The sequence below is a fragment of the Chiloscyllium plagiosum genome, unplaced genomic scaffold, assembly GCF_037043375.1.
Source record: "Chiloscyllium plagiosum isolate Xiang-an unplaced genomic scaffold, Cpla_swu_hap1 HiC_scaffold_31, whole genome shotgun sequence".
NCBI lineage: Eukaryota > Metazoa > Chordata > Chondrichthyes > Orectolobiformes > Hemiscylliidae > Chiloscyllium > Chiloscyllium plagiosum.
This window is the reverse complement of record NW_028270169.1, coordinates 29,434,012-29,450,223: the sequence shown is the minus strand read 5'-3', so window position 1 is coordinate 29,450,223 and position 16,212 is coordinate 29,434,012. Positions and strand designations below refer to the sequence as shown.

The following is a 16,212-nucleotide window of genomic DNA, read 5'->3' as shown; positions in this document are numbered from 1 at the left end:
AATAACATTAAGAGGAGGAAAATTAGCCCCTCAACTTAATGACCAGAATAAATGGAAAATACTAACACCAGGGGGCAAAATAGTTTCAGAATTAATTTTACAAAAAAAAAATTTTTCATTTATAATTGGCTTTATTGAAATCAGAAACTGAAACAGAAAATATTTTAAAAGTGAACAGGAAGATTCAATTTAAAAAATCATAAACCAGCATAACTTTGTTTCTTTCACCTGAAATTACAAAAACGTATTATTAATGGTTGTGAAAATACCACTTTAATTAAATACAGTCAACTGCTTAAATGGTCAAAATGTTTATTTTGCTTGGAAAATAAACTTCTGACAATTTGTTTTAGTAAAATGGACAAGAGCTGAAATTTTCTTGTATCCACCGGATTAAGGTATTGAAAAAATGAACGGCTGCATCACATATGCAGTGCAAAAATACTAGAGGGAGAAGGCAGTAATGTTAACTTGGGAGGTCACTCTCTTGTTGACATATGTTTTGAACTGATTCCCAGCTTTCATTGTGAACGCCCAAAGATGGATGTTGCAGCAATGTAGCATGTGCTCAAACCTCAGATATCAGATTTCTATCTCAACCAAAAAAAACCCACCAGATTTATATGCTACTTCCAATGAATGCACTAATTGTTTTAATTTTCATGAGGAAAAACAGAACAATTGCCTCAATGTGCAGCTAAAGTTCATCCAATAGACTGACAAGCCACTGAATGGATCTGTAAAGTAATGTCACAGAAAAGTGAGAGGAAACAACTTCAAAATGGACTTTAGAAAATAAAAACAGAAAATGCAGAATTTGTGATGACTACAAATCCAAAGCACTTGCCCAAAACACACAATTGCTGATAAAGCAAATTTCACAATTCATAGATTTTATTTCAGAGTTCCAGCAATCAAACAAATAAAAAACAGAAATTGCTGGAGAAATTCAGCAGGTTTAGGAGTATCACTGAAGAGAAAATAGTTAATATTCTGTTCTGAAGAACAGAAGAAGGGTCACTAAACTCAAAGTGTTACTGTATTTCTTCTTCACAGATACTGTCAACCCAGCTGAGTTTCTCCAGCAATTTCTGTTTTTTATTTGTTTGAGATCTCCAGCATCCATAGTTCTTTCTTTTATTCAAGTAATCAAGCCTTCATAATGTTTTTGGAACAAAAGGAATTCCTAAATATTAAACAAAATACTGCAGATTCTGGAGAACAAACAGAAAGTGCTAGAGTAACTCAGTAGGTCTGGCAGTATCAGTGCAGGGAAAGCAGAGTTAATATTTTGAGATCAATTAAACTTTGTCAGAACTGAAAGCAGATGAAAAATTGAGGCATTTATGCTGATGACGAGGGCAGGAGGGGTGCAGGTGTGTGTGGTGACAGAGTGACCTGAATAAGTGAATAGACGAGAGAGAGAGAGAGAGAGAGAGACAGAGAGAGAGAGAGAGTGGCGGGGTGGGGAGGTGGAGAAAGGGAAGCAAAGGGCTTACGGATGGTAAACTGGGAGAGAAGTAAATGTTGAATAGGTGCAAATGAAAAATATGGATTGTTGAACATGTTGCCTCTGCTGAGAGCTACCCAGACAAAACAGGACCTGAGTGTGGTAAAATTCTGACTTTTGATGTTTATGTCCTTTTCATTGGGATTGAAGATACATCTACATTACAAAAGTTGAATGTAGATTTCTTTCAAATTTCTGAATGAAATTAACAAATATCAAAAATACCATGGAGAGAGAGCAAAGCATAGGAATACATCCACTTGAGACCTGTATAAGAAGAACAGATTGCACCTGAATTGAAAGGAGACTAATGTACTGGCAGGGAGATTTGCTACAGCTGCTTGGGAGGATTTAAACTAGTAAAATGGCAGGGGGTAGGGGGTAGACCCAGGGAGATAGTAAGAAAAGAGATCAGTCTGAGACTGGTACAGTTGGGAAAATGAGCTAGTCAAACAGCCAGGACAGACAGGAACAAAGCAGAGAATGAGGTAGGACTGATAAATTAAACTGCATTGATTTCAATGTAAGGAGCCTAACAGAGAAGGCAGGTGAACTCAGAGCATGGTTTGGATCATGGGACTGGTATACCATAGCAATTACACAAACATGGCTCAGGGATTGACAGGACCTGCAGCTTAATGTTCCAGAATACAAATGCTATAGGAAGGATAGAAGGGGGGGGGCAAACGAGGAGGGGGAGTGATGTTTTTGGTAAGGGATAACATTCCAGCTGTATTTAGGGAGGACATTCCTGCAAAATATCTCGAGAAGTTATTTGGGTGGAAGTGAGAAATAAGAAAGGGATGATCACCTTACTGGGATTGTATTACAGACTCCCACTCGTCAGTGGGAAATTGAGAAACAAATTTGTAAGGAGTTCTCAGTTATCTTTAAGAATAATAGGGTGGTGATGATAAGGGATTTTAATTTTCCAAACATAGACTGGGACTGCCATTGTGTTAAGGGTTTAGGTGGAGGGGAATTTTGTTACGTGTGATCAAGAAAATTTTCCGATTCAGCACCTTGTACCTACTAGACAAGGTGCAAAACTTGACCTAATCTTGGGAAATAAGGCAGCACAAGTGACACAGGAGTCAAAGGGGGAGCGCTTTGGGGCCAGCGACCATAATTCTATTAGTTTTTAAATAGTGATGGAAAAGTTAAAGTTTAAAATTTAAACTTAAGTTTAAACTTATGTTAAATTTAAGAGTTAAAGTTCTAAATTGGAGAAAGGCTGGGGTGCGGATGTTTGCAGGTAAAGGGATGGCTGGAAAATGGGAAGCCTTTCAAAATGAGATAATGAGAGTCCAGATACAATATATTCCTATTACAGTGAAAGGCAAGGTAGTTGTAGGCAATGTTGGATGACTAGAAGAATTGGGTTTTGGTCAAGAAAAAGAAGGAAGCATATGCCAGATTTAGTTAGCAGAGATCGAGTGAATCCTTATATGAGTATAAAGGCAGTAGGAGTATACTTAAGAGGGAAATCAGGAGGGCAAAAAGGGGTCATGAGATAGCTTTGGCAAAAAGGGTTAAGGAGAATCCCCAAATGGATTTCATAAATACATCAAGGACAAAAGGGTAACTAGGGAGAGAATATTGTCCCACAAATATCAGCAAGGTAGTCTATGTGTGGAGCCCAGGAGATGGGGATGATACTAAATGAGTATTTTGCATCAGTGTTTACTGTGGAGAAGGACATAGAAGAAACAGAATGTGAGGAACTAGATTGTGACATCTTGAAAAATGTCCATATCACAGAGGAGGAGGTGCTATATGTCTTAAAAAGCATAAAGTTGAATAAATCCCCAGGACCTGATCAGATGTACCCCAGAACTCTGTGGGAAACTAGGGAAGTGATTGCTGGACACCTTGCTGAGATATTTGTAACACCAATAGTCACAGGTGAGGTTCCGGAAGACTGGAGATTGGCTAACGTGGTGCCTCTATTTAAGAAAGGTGATGAGGAAAAGCCAGGGAACTATAGACTGGTGAGCCTGACATCAGTGGTGGGCAAGTTGTTGGAAGGAATCCTGAGGGATAGGATTTACATGTATTTGAATAGGGAAGGACTGATTAGGGATAGTCAACATGGCTTTATGCATGGGAAATCATGTCCAGCTAACTTTTTTTTTTTAAGATTAGATTAGATTACTTACAGTGTGGAAACAGACCCTTCAGCCCAACAAGTCCACACCGACCCGCCAAAGCGCAACCCACCCAGACCCATTCTCCTACATTTACCCCTTCGCCTAACACTACGGGCAATTTAGCATGGCCAATTCACCTAACCTGCACATTTTTGGACTGGGGGAGGAAACCGGAGCACCCGGAGGAAACCCACGCAGACACGGGGAAAATGTGCAAGCTCCACACAGTCAGTCGCCTGAGGCGGGAATTGAACCCGGGTCTCTGGCGCTGTGAGGCAGCAGTGCTAACCACTGTGCAACCATGCCGCCCACGATTTGAGTTTTATTTGAGTTTTTTGAAGAAGTCACAAAGAGGATTGATGATGGCAGAGCAGTTTACATGATCTATATGGACCTTCAGGAAGGCATTTGATAAGTTTCCTCATGATGGATTGGTTAGCAAGGTAAGACCACAGGGAACACAGGGAGAACTAGCCATTTGGTTACAGAACTGGCTCAAAGGTAGAAGACAGAGGGTGGTGGCAGAGGGTTGCTTTTCAGACTGAAGGCCTGTGACCAGTGGTGTGCCACAAGGATCAGTGATGGGTCCACTGTTTTATGTCATTTACATAAATTTTGATGTGAACATAGGAGGTATAGTTGGTAAGTTTGCAGATGATAGCAAAATTGGAGGTGTAACGGTCAGTGAAAAAGATAACCTCGGAGTATAATGAGATCTTGATAAGATGAGCTATTGGGCAGAGGACTGACAGATAGAGTTTAATTTAGATAAATGTGAGGCACTGCATTTTAGAAAGGCAAATCAGGGCAGAACGTTTCCACTTAATGGTAAAGTCCTGGGAGTGTTGCTGAACAAAGAGACCTTAGAATGAAGGTTCATAGTTCCTTGAAAGTGGAGTCACAGAGTAGACAGGATAGTGAAGAAGCCATTTGGTATGCTCTCCTTTGTTGGTCAGAGCATTGAGTATAGGAGTTGTGAGGTCATGTTGCAGTTGTAAAGGACATTGGTAGACCACTTTTGGAATACTTTGTGCAGGTCTGGTCTCCCTTGTGTAGGAAGGATGTTGTTAAACTTGGAAGGGTTCAAAAAAGATTTACAAAGATGTTGCCAGGGTTGGAGGGTTTGAGCTTTAGGGAGAGGTTGAATAGGCTGGGGCTGTTATCCCTGGAGTGAAGGCTAAGGGGTGACCTTATAGAGGTTTATAAAATCATGAGGGACATGCATAGAGTAAATATCTTTTCCCGGGGTTGGGGGAGTCCAGTACTAGAGGGCATAGGTTTGGGGTGAGAGGAGAAAGATTTAAAAGGGACCTAAGGGGCAACTTTTCCATGCAAAGGGTAGTGCGTGCTTGGAATGAGCTGCCAGAGGAAGTGGTGGAAGTGGTAATTATAACATTTGAAAGGCATCTGGATGGGTATATGAATAGGAATGGTTTAGAGTGTTATGACATGTAGGACTAGATTAATTTAGGATATCTGGCCAGCATGGATGAGTTGGACCGGTGGGTCTATTCCCGTGCTGTACATCTCAATGATTCCACAACAATCAATTCTTAAGAATCAATGTTTTATGACAGACATTAGCTGCATGTTGATGTGCATCTTTTTCCACATTAAAGCAAAACCAATACCCTTCTCACTAGTCCTTCTCTGTTCAATGGCATATCTAATGTAATGAGTTTATCACTAGTTGCATATAGCTTCCCAGAGGATTAGTTATGCATTCAAATTCCTACTAGTCATTCTTTGACCAGGTGTCAATTATGGAAATAAAAGTAGAATCAGAACAAGTAGTTATCAATGAAAATGCTATTGCATTTTTACACTAATTCTATACATTTCAGTTTATCCAACAGAGTAAAAATTAAACTACAGACAATGTTCGCTATTTCAAATTATTTTTTTGCATTCTCCAGAGGAATATACAATGTTTCAAAATATAAATTTAATAAAATATATCAGGAAAGTCAATCAACTGTTACAAAACTTCCTTTATACCAGGATTCTAAGAGAGGTTCACTTGAAGCATAGATGTTTGAATCAGATGTACTGAAGCCATGGCATTTGCTTATCCCTGTTAGAAAGATAAATAAATACTTCAGTTAAATGCACCTTACACTACATTTATATCAAAACAACAAACACAATTCAGGATGGAAAGTGGATTGATTTCTTGTAAACGGATTTGAATTTATAAGTTAACACGTTGTGATATGCCACTTTTAGTTGCAGTTTTGGGAAGCTAGCAAATAGCAATTTGGCATTTTATAAAAATGAACCAACAAGATCATCATCACATGGCCACAGTCAATCTTCTCAATAACAGATGGAATGAGAAAACAGAGTCAGACCAAAGAAAATTTAGAAGTAGAGAAGGCAGTTCCCTTTCCTATTCTGCTTAGACATAGGACATGGACACTTCACATGGAAAGAAAACACAATTAAACTGAGCTGCAAGTCTGTAATGAAGAATAGTTTTCTGTCCATTCAGTCAGGAGAAATACCTGGGCTCTTTTGTGAGAGCCCAATCTTGATTTAATATGAATGTGCTTTCTCCACCATCCCCATACATCCAACAGCAATGTTTGTCACAGGATTTCTCTTCGAGCTAGCAGTCACCATGGAATGTACTACAAAATGTAAGGCCAAGAGTAAAATAGGCAATAAAATATCATACAAGATGGCATTAATTAACATAATAAAACTAAATGTATTGAAGTACATTAATACTTATTAAAATATTGTTTTCATTTGTCTATCCTTCATGTCAATGTTTATTAAACGGTTTATGCTATAACAAATGACATAAAATTGCATGTATCTTGAAGGCTGAAAACAACAATCCTACACTACCATAATATGCTGTGACTGCACAATGTGGAGACTGGATAGCAATTGGTGGCATTGATTGATTGAATTCCTGCCATTATCTTTCCCTGCTGGGAGCTGGTGAATTAACACTAATGAAAACAATTTGAATAAATATCAAATTCCAAACCCTTGAGTGGCAATAACAAGAGCAAGAGAGTTAGGCAAATTCAAAAATCAGATTCTCAATGTTGAGAAAAGAATTTCCAATTTTTGACTTAAGGTTTAAAGAGTGAATTCAGAATCTCACTAATGAGTGATGACTATCTTATTTGCATCTCATTCTAGTCTTGAGTGGTGTTTGCACTTTCTCCGTGTGTGTGTGTGTGTGTGTGTGTGTGTGTGTGTGTGTGTGTGTGTGTGTGTGGGGGGGGGGGGGGTTTCCATTGGGTGCTCCAGTATTCTCCCACAATCCTAAAGGTTAGGTGGATTGACCATGCTACATTGTCCAGTAGTGTCCAGGGATGTGCAGGTTTGTAGGCAGTTTAACCATGGTAAATGCAGTTCAAAAGGTCAGTAAGACTCGATGGGATGAATGGTTCTGTAGGATTCTATGATTATTAGCTAAATTCGACTCATTTATATAAATAATTTGTATGAGAATATAGGTGGCATGAATAGTAAATTAAGTGGTATAGTACACAGCGAAGAAGGTTATCTGAGAGTACAATGGGATCTTGATCAACTAAGTCAGTGGTCCAAGGAATGGCAGGTGGAGTTTAATTTGGATAAATATAGGGTGTTGTGCTTTGGTAAGGAAAACCAGGGCAAGAGTTACACAGTTAATGGTAGGACCCTGGAGAGTGTTGTCGAACAGAGGCCAAGGGGTTCAGGTACATAGTTCCTTGAAAGTCACAGAAGACATAGGGTAATGAAATAGGTGTCTGACATGCTTGCTTTCATCAGTACAAGCACCGAGTATAGGAGTTGGGACATCATGTTACAGCTATATAAGACATTGGTAAAGCCATATTTGGCAAACTGCATACAATTCTGGTTTCCCTGCTACAGGAAGGCTGTTAATAAACTGGAAAGGGTGCAAAAAAAAAGATTTACATGGGTGTTACTGAAACTGGAGTTATAAAAAAAAAGGCTGATTAGGCTGGACTTGGAGCATTGGAGGCTGAAAGGCTTCCTTATAGAGATTCATAAAATCACGAAGGGCATAGATAAAGTGAATAGCCAAAGTCTTTTTCCCTGGATAGGTGAGTCCAAAACTAAAGGGCACAGGTTAAAGGTGAGAGGAGAAAGATTTAAAGGAGACCTGAGGGGCAACTTCTTCACACAGACCGTGGTGTATATATGGAATGATCTGCCAGAGGAAGTGATAGAGGTGGATACAATTATAACATTTAAAAGACATTCAAACAGGTACATGAATAGGAAAGGTTTAGAGGGATGTGGGCCAAACTCAGGAAAATGGAGCTAGTTCAATTTAGGAAACCTAGTTGGCATGGATGAGTTGGGCTGAAGAGCCTGTTTCCGCACTGTATGACTCTTTCTATGCAGCTCCCAATTCTGCTGTCCCTCTGTTGCTTTCACCCTTGCCATTAGTAATTCACCTCCCACCCTTTCATTTCTGCACACTATCTACAAGGCACAAATCAGGAAAATGATGGAATACACTCCATTTGCATAGAAGAGTGCAGCTCCAATAACACTAAAGAAGCTCAATATCATCTGGTTGCCTAGTGGCTCAGTGGTTAGCACTGCTGCCTCACAGCACCAGGGACCTGGGTTTGATTCCAGCCTTAGGCAGATGTTTCTGAAGACCACCACATGCAAATTCACTTCCAAGCCACACACCTGACTTGATGGAACTATACCAATTTTCCTTCACTGTCATTGGGTCAAAATTTTGGAACTGCCAGTGGCTCACATGGCAAACTTGTTGCATGTGTTTCAACCAAATGACCATGTTTGAAAGTAAATAGGGATTACTCCTTAGTGGCATCAAGAGAAACAGCATTCAGTCAGTAGATAGTGCTACACTCAATCAAGAAGCTTGTCCTTTTCAAGTCCAGGGTTTTGGCCACATTTAGGCAGGCACTTTGTCCTAGCTGAGTCATGGGATCCATGCCTTTTCAATCCAGGAATTGGGCCATGATCAGTCCTGCAGGCCTGCTAAAATCAACTGCTCAATAAGGAGACAAAACAGTTGCTGCTACATGCAGAGTGGGCAGAGTAAGTGACTTTTTTTTTTCCTTTGGGGGTGAAGTATAATTCTCTGAACTTGAGGCCTTGCTAGGGGCAAATACATTGCAATTTGATGGCAGATAGGTGACATGACTGATCAGGGATAATCAAAGTCATTATTTTTGCAATTAACAATAAAATTTATGGACTGAAGCAATCATGATCGTTCCATGGCTTTCACTAATTGCCTCGTTGTTATGTCAGATAACAAATTTATTCAGATGCTAAATTAAAAGTCTCAGCTGGGTTTACCACTTTTGAAACACATTTCATACCTGATACTGGAAGACATCCTTTTGGAGCTGCTTCATTCATGCGCTTTACTGCAAATATGGAAGCCATGATCTGTGATATTCAAGGCTGGCTTTTCTTGGGAGGGACTTTGGTCTTAATGGATTAATGCCAGAATTTCACTTCCCCCATTACAGCATTAGTACTTTGGCTTTGGATTTAGGTAGGATTACATGCCTCAGAACTCAAGATCAAAGCATGATAATGGCCTCCTTGAAACTTCAAATTGATGCAGAACTAAAGTACAGGCATCCATCAGGCCCATTGTGGAAGAGTCCATTGGTCCTATTAAAATATGGTTTCAATGCCTGGGCTGCCTTGACAAGGCCTTGCAGCATAGCTCAGAAAGGGTTCATGAGCATCATTGTGGCATGCTGTGACCTTCCCCACTGGAACCAACAATGGGTGTATGTCCTCAATACAGAGGAAATTAGGATCTACAGCAATCTTCTGAAGGTCAAGATGAAGATGAGGATCAGGACATTGATTAGGAGGAACATCCATGAGAACATTGAGTGAGAAAAGCCAGGCAGAGCCTCATTAAATCTCACCTCTGGCAGAAATGAGCTAAGTTTGAAATTCCTTTTAATTATGCAATTATTGGTTGGTTATTTTGCAAACAATCCCTGAGTCCGTCTAAAATGTGTGTGTACCTGGTTATTTTTGTAATAGTATTGAACTTTCCAATTACTAAATAAATGTTTTTTTGTCCAAATAATTAAATATTTTGTATCTTTAGTTAATTCCACATATCTACACTTTAGAAGTCTTACTCAACATAAAGGAGAAAGCAGAAACTGAGACAAGGTATTAATGTCACATGCTGTTAAAGTTAGGTTACTTTTAAGGCCTCAGTCAGCACATGTTTTGGCTACAGAAATCAACATCACAATTCAAGGATCCCTGATAACGGATACTACCTACAGTGAAGGAGTCAGTTGCTTGAGAGAGATCACTAAGGCTTGGTCATTACAAATTATTTCATCCCTTTAATGTCAGAAATGACTGCTCACCTCTCAAATGGGTAAGGCATCATCACATTTGACAGCAATGAAGACACCAGCGCATTTTAAGAGTGCAAGTCAACAAATAATCACAAAGTGCAAGGTTACTTAAATATACAAATCTCCCATGTCACTGATGTGCCTTCTGTAAGATTGTTTTTCATTTCTCTCCCACTACATCTTAGTGCAGTCCTGACTTCCACAGCTGGGAGAGTGGAAGCCTGCTCTGTAGTTGGCCTGGAAGACTTGGGAGGGCTTGACTCAGAGCAGTTGGGTCTGGAGCACACAAGCCTTCTGAGAATGTCTTGCGTGGATGCAGGTTCGGTCAGCCTAGCTTGGACTTCTGCTGGCTTTTCTAACACAGCCAAGGTGGCGATGGATGGGCCAGGCACCTATCCAGTGTCCTGAGAGGAGGCTATCTGAATTCAGGTCCTCCCTCGCTATGGGTAAGTGCTGGCACCAATCTGACACCCTGTGAGAAAAGGGTACCTGGAGTGAGATTGAGATCCCTTATCTCCATTCTCACCTTATTGTTTACACTGAGCACCCAAGGTTAGAGAATGGAGTGCAGATCCCCACCGAGTGTCTGGAGCTAGCTGTGCATGGTGGTCACCAATCTGGCAATGGAGGCAGCACATTGTAACCAGCATGGTACAGGTCACTTGGATGGATTCCTCCAGCCTTCGTTCCAGTCCAGTGACTGCCTCTGACAAAACACTATACTGTTCCTCTGCTCATCCTTATATTTTGATGAAATTATTAAAAGCAAAGACCAGAGAATCATCTTCTGACTGGACGAGCAGGTATTGATCTTTGGCAGTCCTATAAGTGTCTCCCTCAACCAGTTTTTAACATGTGATGCACTGAGCAGATTATGCTGCTGGTTCTAATCTAGATTAAGAACCCACTATGGTGAAAGTGTACTGGTGGAAGGGACAGGTGAAAGCTTTTGCAGTGCATCCTCTGAGAGTTGAGTGACTTCTTTCGAAGGTGGAGGTAGAATGATATTGGCCTCTTTTTGGCAGCAATTTGCTCGTGTTTGCATTAGGGAATGGGGGAATTAGTTGAAGAAAAGGGATAAATGCTTCTGCAGGTTAACAATGAGGAAGTGTGGGTGGGAATGGAAGAGCAATGCAGCATTGCACACGAAACTTGTCTATAGAGGTCTCGGTGTTTCCATGTGAGCTCTTGTGCTCTTCTCTGGCCAAATCTAACATCTTTTTCTCATTTGGGATGAGAAACTTTATGTCCCCCTTCACACATCCTCCCTACCCACCCCACTTCCCCCCCCCCCTCCCTCCCGACCAGCCTCAGTGGCCTTACCCCCTCAGGCTGTTTGTGAGGCATTTTTACTTGCAATGAGACTAAAGGAGGATCAATGTGATGGAAGTGGATACAAGAACACACTTGTGATGATGCAAGGGGAGGGGAGATGATAAAAATGTTCCCAGTACACGAGTAGAAAGTGCAGCGAGCAGGATGACTTGGCCAAGAGTTGTCGAGTGGAAATGGTGTATGTAATACTGAAAGCCGTGGTGAAAGGTGTATGACAGAGTCAGTGAGTGGTGTCCTGTGAGTGGGAAGCAGCAGAGAGAAAGTGGCAGCCGTTGCCCTTGTGGAGCACAGGAAATCATGTACCTTCTTTATGAGTTGCTGTGCAATTCTTTTAATCCATGGATACTGCGCTGATCCGACTGCTAGATCGGTCCAGATTTTCTGAGTCTGGTAGCACAGCTTTACTGGTCAGCCAGTGGGAAAAAGAATTGGCCTCCTCTCCACCATCCCTTTGAAGTCTCTGTCCACAGAGTGGTGAGCTAACTTGCCTTATTGGGCCATTTCCTCAGGGGCAACAGTGGAATGCCACATTATGATGGCCAGTTCCTGATTCACAGCACCTGAAGTGCCATGGAGCTGGGGTTTAAATCTGGTGCCACAGATGACAATATTTCAAAAGTCCTAATGTAGTGATTACCTGTACCTCTCCTGCTGTACGATTTCACAAAATGGGTGCAGAAGAGACCAGTTGGACAATTCATGAGATGAAGAGTGGAAGATTGCCTGAGAAAAGTCAGCATAGGCCATGGTGGACAGGGCACAATGACACTCAAAAAATATTCCTTGCCAAATAATAGGAAAATTCAGCTGGAAGAAAACATCTACACAGTCATTTCCATGCATCATCCCATTTCCACAAAACTAGCATTTCACTACTCGTGCAAAATAAAATATTAATCCCATTTTCAAAAAGTCTTTTACAAGCTTAGAGGTTAGTGAACATTTTCAAAACATAGCCCCAAAACTAATAATTTAGATTTACTCTTATTAAAATAATTACACATGAAGCAAGTAGCATAAATGAACTATTTCCATGGATTCAATACAATGGGTTCTGGATGACAGACATTTCTATATCTTTTTATATAAATACTGATCATTGCGTCAGAGCGATGTACAAACATAAAGAGACCCTTCGGTCCACCTCGTCCATGCCGAACAGATATCCTAACCTAAATTGGTCACATTTGCCAGCACTTGGCCCATATCCCTCTTAAACCCTTCCAATTCATATACTGTAATGCTGTAATTTGCACCAGCCTCCACCACTTCCTCTGGCAGCTCATTCCATACACACACCAGCCTCTGCATGAAAAAGTTGCCCCTTAGGTCCCTTTTGTATCTTTCCCCTCTTACCTTCAACCTATGCCCTCTTGTTCTGGACTCTCCCACTCCAGGGAAAAGACCATGTCTATTTATCCTAAAGCATGCCCCTCATGATTTTATAAACCTCTATGATGTCATCCCTCAGCCTCCGATGCTCCAGGGAAAACAGCCCCAGCCTATTCAGCCTCTTCCTATAGCTCAAACCTCCAACCCTGGCAATATCCCTGTAAATCTTTTCTGAACCCTTTCAGGTTTCACAACATCCTTCCAATAGGGAGGAGACCAGAATTGCACGCAATCTTCCAAATGTCCTGTACACCTGCAACATGACCTCCCAACTTATATACTTAATACTCTGATCAATAAAGGAAAGCATACCAAACGCCTTCTTCACTATTGTATCTACCTGCAACTCTACTTTCAAGCAACTATGAACCTGCACTCCAAGGTCTTTTTGTTCAGCAACACTCTCCAAGACCCTACCATGATAAGTCCTGCTCTGATTTGCTATTCCAAAATGCAGCACCTCTCATTTACCTAAATTAAACTCCATCTGCCATTCCTCAGCCCATTGGCCCATCTGATCAAGATCCCGTTGTGCTGTGAGGTAACCTGCTTCGCTGACCACTACACCTTCAATTTTGATGTCATCTGCAAACTTACTAACTTTACCTCCTATGTTCACATCCAAATCATTGACCAATTGTGTATTTTCAGAATACAAAATGCTGGTCTATGATACCATAATCAACTTTTTTATCTTCCAAACACAAATGTCTTTCCATGCTGTCTATCAAACATTTTCTCAAAGTTTACTTCCTAATCACAGTGAGTGGGTCATTTTGGCTGAAGTGGAGGTGCATCAGATATGAAGTGAAAATTCTCAAAGATTCTGTGTTGAGATAGAAACCCAAATACTAATAGCAGGAGAATTATTTTGGTTTGCACCTCACAAAATGATTTTGTCTTAAAGTTGCTACCATTTCTCCTGTTTGAAAGCATGCACAAGATTCTTGTGCTCTTTAAATTCTCCTTTCATTGTTGGATTTTTTGTTTTACCCATTTAGTAACTGAATGGAAGCACTGCCAAGTTATGTATTGCTACAAATGCAAAGCACCCAAGATGAATAAAATTTAAACAGCAGAATTCAGAAACATAACAGGTGTAGTCGGGGCAAAAGAGAGAGAGAGAGAGAGAAAAATAAAATTGTTTTCAACTATACTTTAAACACATGGCAAAAATATAATTTTGTGCAAATGTGCTTTGGTAGTTTTAATTCATCCTTGAGTTATAGATTTTAAAGTGCACAAAATTTCCTAAATATCATTACATTACATATCTGAATTGCATTCTAATGTTCTGATATTGAGAAACAATATAAATGTTTAAAGGAGTGAACTTCAGTGGTAACTTTAAAGTTTTGAGAATTATGGCCTATTTGTCAAGGTTTTATAATTATAGGGAAAATGTCATGGCCCTTATTTTGGTAAAGCAAGGAAAATATTCTTTCATTGTTAGAAAACAAGTTTCATTAAACCCAGATCATTATTAAAAGTGACATACTGAGCTTCAAGTTTTGATATGGTCTTTCCTGAGGCCAGAACTTCAGCCACCTGGGCTACCACAGGATCATAGTTCAAACTGGCAACTGCAACAACCTTATCCTCTCTAAAAATGAAATCAGAATATTACAATTAGGAACGTAATTCCAATTTCACATTTCTTTAATTAGATTTTTTAAAAAATATGTTCACAGCAAAACTTACTTGATATAAAATGCCACAAATTTCAGCTCATCCATGTTGCCTTGAATTATAACTTCTTCAAAATCTGCACCATAACCTGCCAAAGTAGACAATGTCAAGAAAACTTATAGGTTGATTGTCTTGTTGAACTCCCACAGCATTGCTGACTGAAGGGTAACTCTGTACTGTCTAAAACAATCTCCACGAAAAGGAATTAGTGGTACCATAAAATCATAGAGTCATTACAGCACAGAATCAGAATCGCTACAAGTAGAAGCAGGCCACTTGGCCCACTGAAGAACATCCCACAAGACCCAGCATCCTACCATGTAACCCTGCATTTCCCATGTCTAATCCACCCAATCTACACATCCCTGCTCACTATGGGCAATTTAGCATGGCCAATTCACCAAATCTGCACATCTCTGGACTGTGGCAGGAAAATGGAGGAATCCCATGCAGACATGGGGAGAATGTGCAAACTCAGAGGGTGGAATCAAACCTGGGTCCTTGGCACTGTGAGGCAGCAGTGCTAACCCCTGAGCCACTGTTCCTCCCCAGAAGGAGGCCAGCAATTCATCCTGGCTCTCTGCAAGACCAACTTAGGTAGTTAAACTCCCTCAACCTTCACCGTCACCATAAAAACAAGGAGGACCCCAAAGTCACTTTTGTCATATCACGAACACAATACCTTAACAAGTTCTTTAAATACAAAGCAACATTCAAACATAGAATGAGTGCAGGCAACATTTTAAAAAGTACTTTGAGGAGTCATCGGCTTAACAGTGTTCCATGTTTTTTGGTTGTTTTAATTTGATTATTTGTATTTGGGGCTTTGGACATCAAAAGCAGAAATAGCAAATACATAAACTCATGGGGTCTGAACTCAATTTGGTTTTGATGCAAACATTCTCAAATTACAAGATAGAGAACATGACTATTAGAAATGCCATTTTCCAAGTGAACCTAAGGTGACCAGCATTTTGTACTGTAAACAATGTAATCCATGGAAATATTAAAATTCCTGTGACTGCAAAATATTCAAAACTAATCAACCAATGCCACTACATCAATAGGGTTTAAAGTACATACACAAGAAAGTGCAGCTGCAAAAAATATCTGGGAAACTCTTCCTCTAAGTAACAATATTTAGAGGCTGAATGGTATTTGAGGATAGAGAGGAGGAGAAAAGTATAGTAAGAAATTAACAGCTATCTACTCAGCTGACATAATCTAAGAAAGAGGGATTTCCATTTGTATAGCACCTTTCATGGCCTTTAAATGCACCTTAGGATTTCTAAACCTCTGAGTTACTTTTGAAGTATACACACACTGTTAACACTGGAAGTTCAAAAGGTTGTTTAGACAGAGTTCAGAAATATACTTTAGTCAGAGCACAAGCATACACACACAGCTGAGCCTTTCCTAGGTGTTAACACATTATGTATAAAAATAAACAACGAAACAAAAATGAAAGATAATATATCATGCAAAATGACACCACATTATATTCCTACTTTTGGTGTACATTAAAGTTCTAAACATCCTTTTCCAGTATTCCTAATAGTTTCTTAGTGCTGGCTGTTTTCTCTGAAAAACAATTAAATAGCTCATTGCTGATGTCCACCCACTTAGAGTCATAGAGTCATAGCACAGCATGAAAACAGACCCTTTGGGCCAACTCGTCCATGCTGACCAGATATCCTAAATTAATCTAGTCCCATTTGCTAGCGCTTGGCCCATATCCCTCTGAACCCTTCCTATTCATACATCCATCCAGATGACT

General features: G+C 40.1%; 1 protein-coding gene across 1 annotated transcript in view; it reads right to left on the bottom strand.

The window, feature by feature from the left end:
* Window positions 1-630: 630 nt before the first annotated feature.
* aifm4 (apoptosis inducing factor mitochondria associated 4) overlaps window positions 631-16,212 on the bottom strand; it is an 84,884-nt gene continuing 69,302 nt past the window's right edge. Inside the window, exons 17-19 of the mRNA XM_087977383.1 lie at window positions 14,448-14,523; window positions 14,245-14,349; window positions 631-5,734 (exon numbers count right to left, since the gene is read on the bottom strand). Of these exons, the coding sequence (XP_087833509.1) occupies window positions 5,701-5,734; window positions 14,245-14,349; window positions 14,448-14,523 (215 nt within the window). The 3' untranslated portion in view covers window positions 631-5,700. The remainder of the gene's footprint in view (window positions 5,735-14,244; window positions 14,350-14,447; window positions 14,524-16,212) is intronic.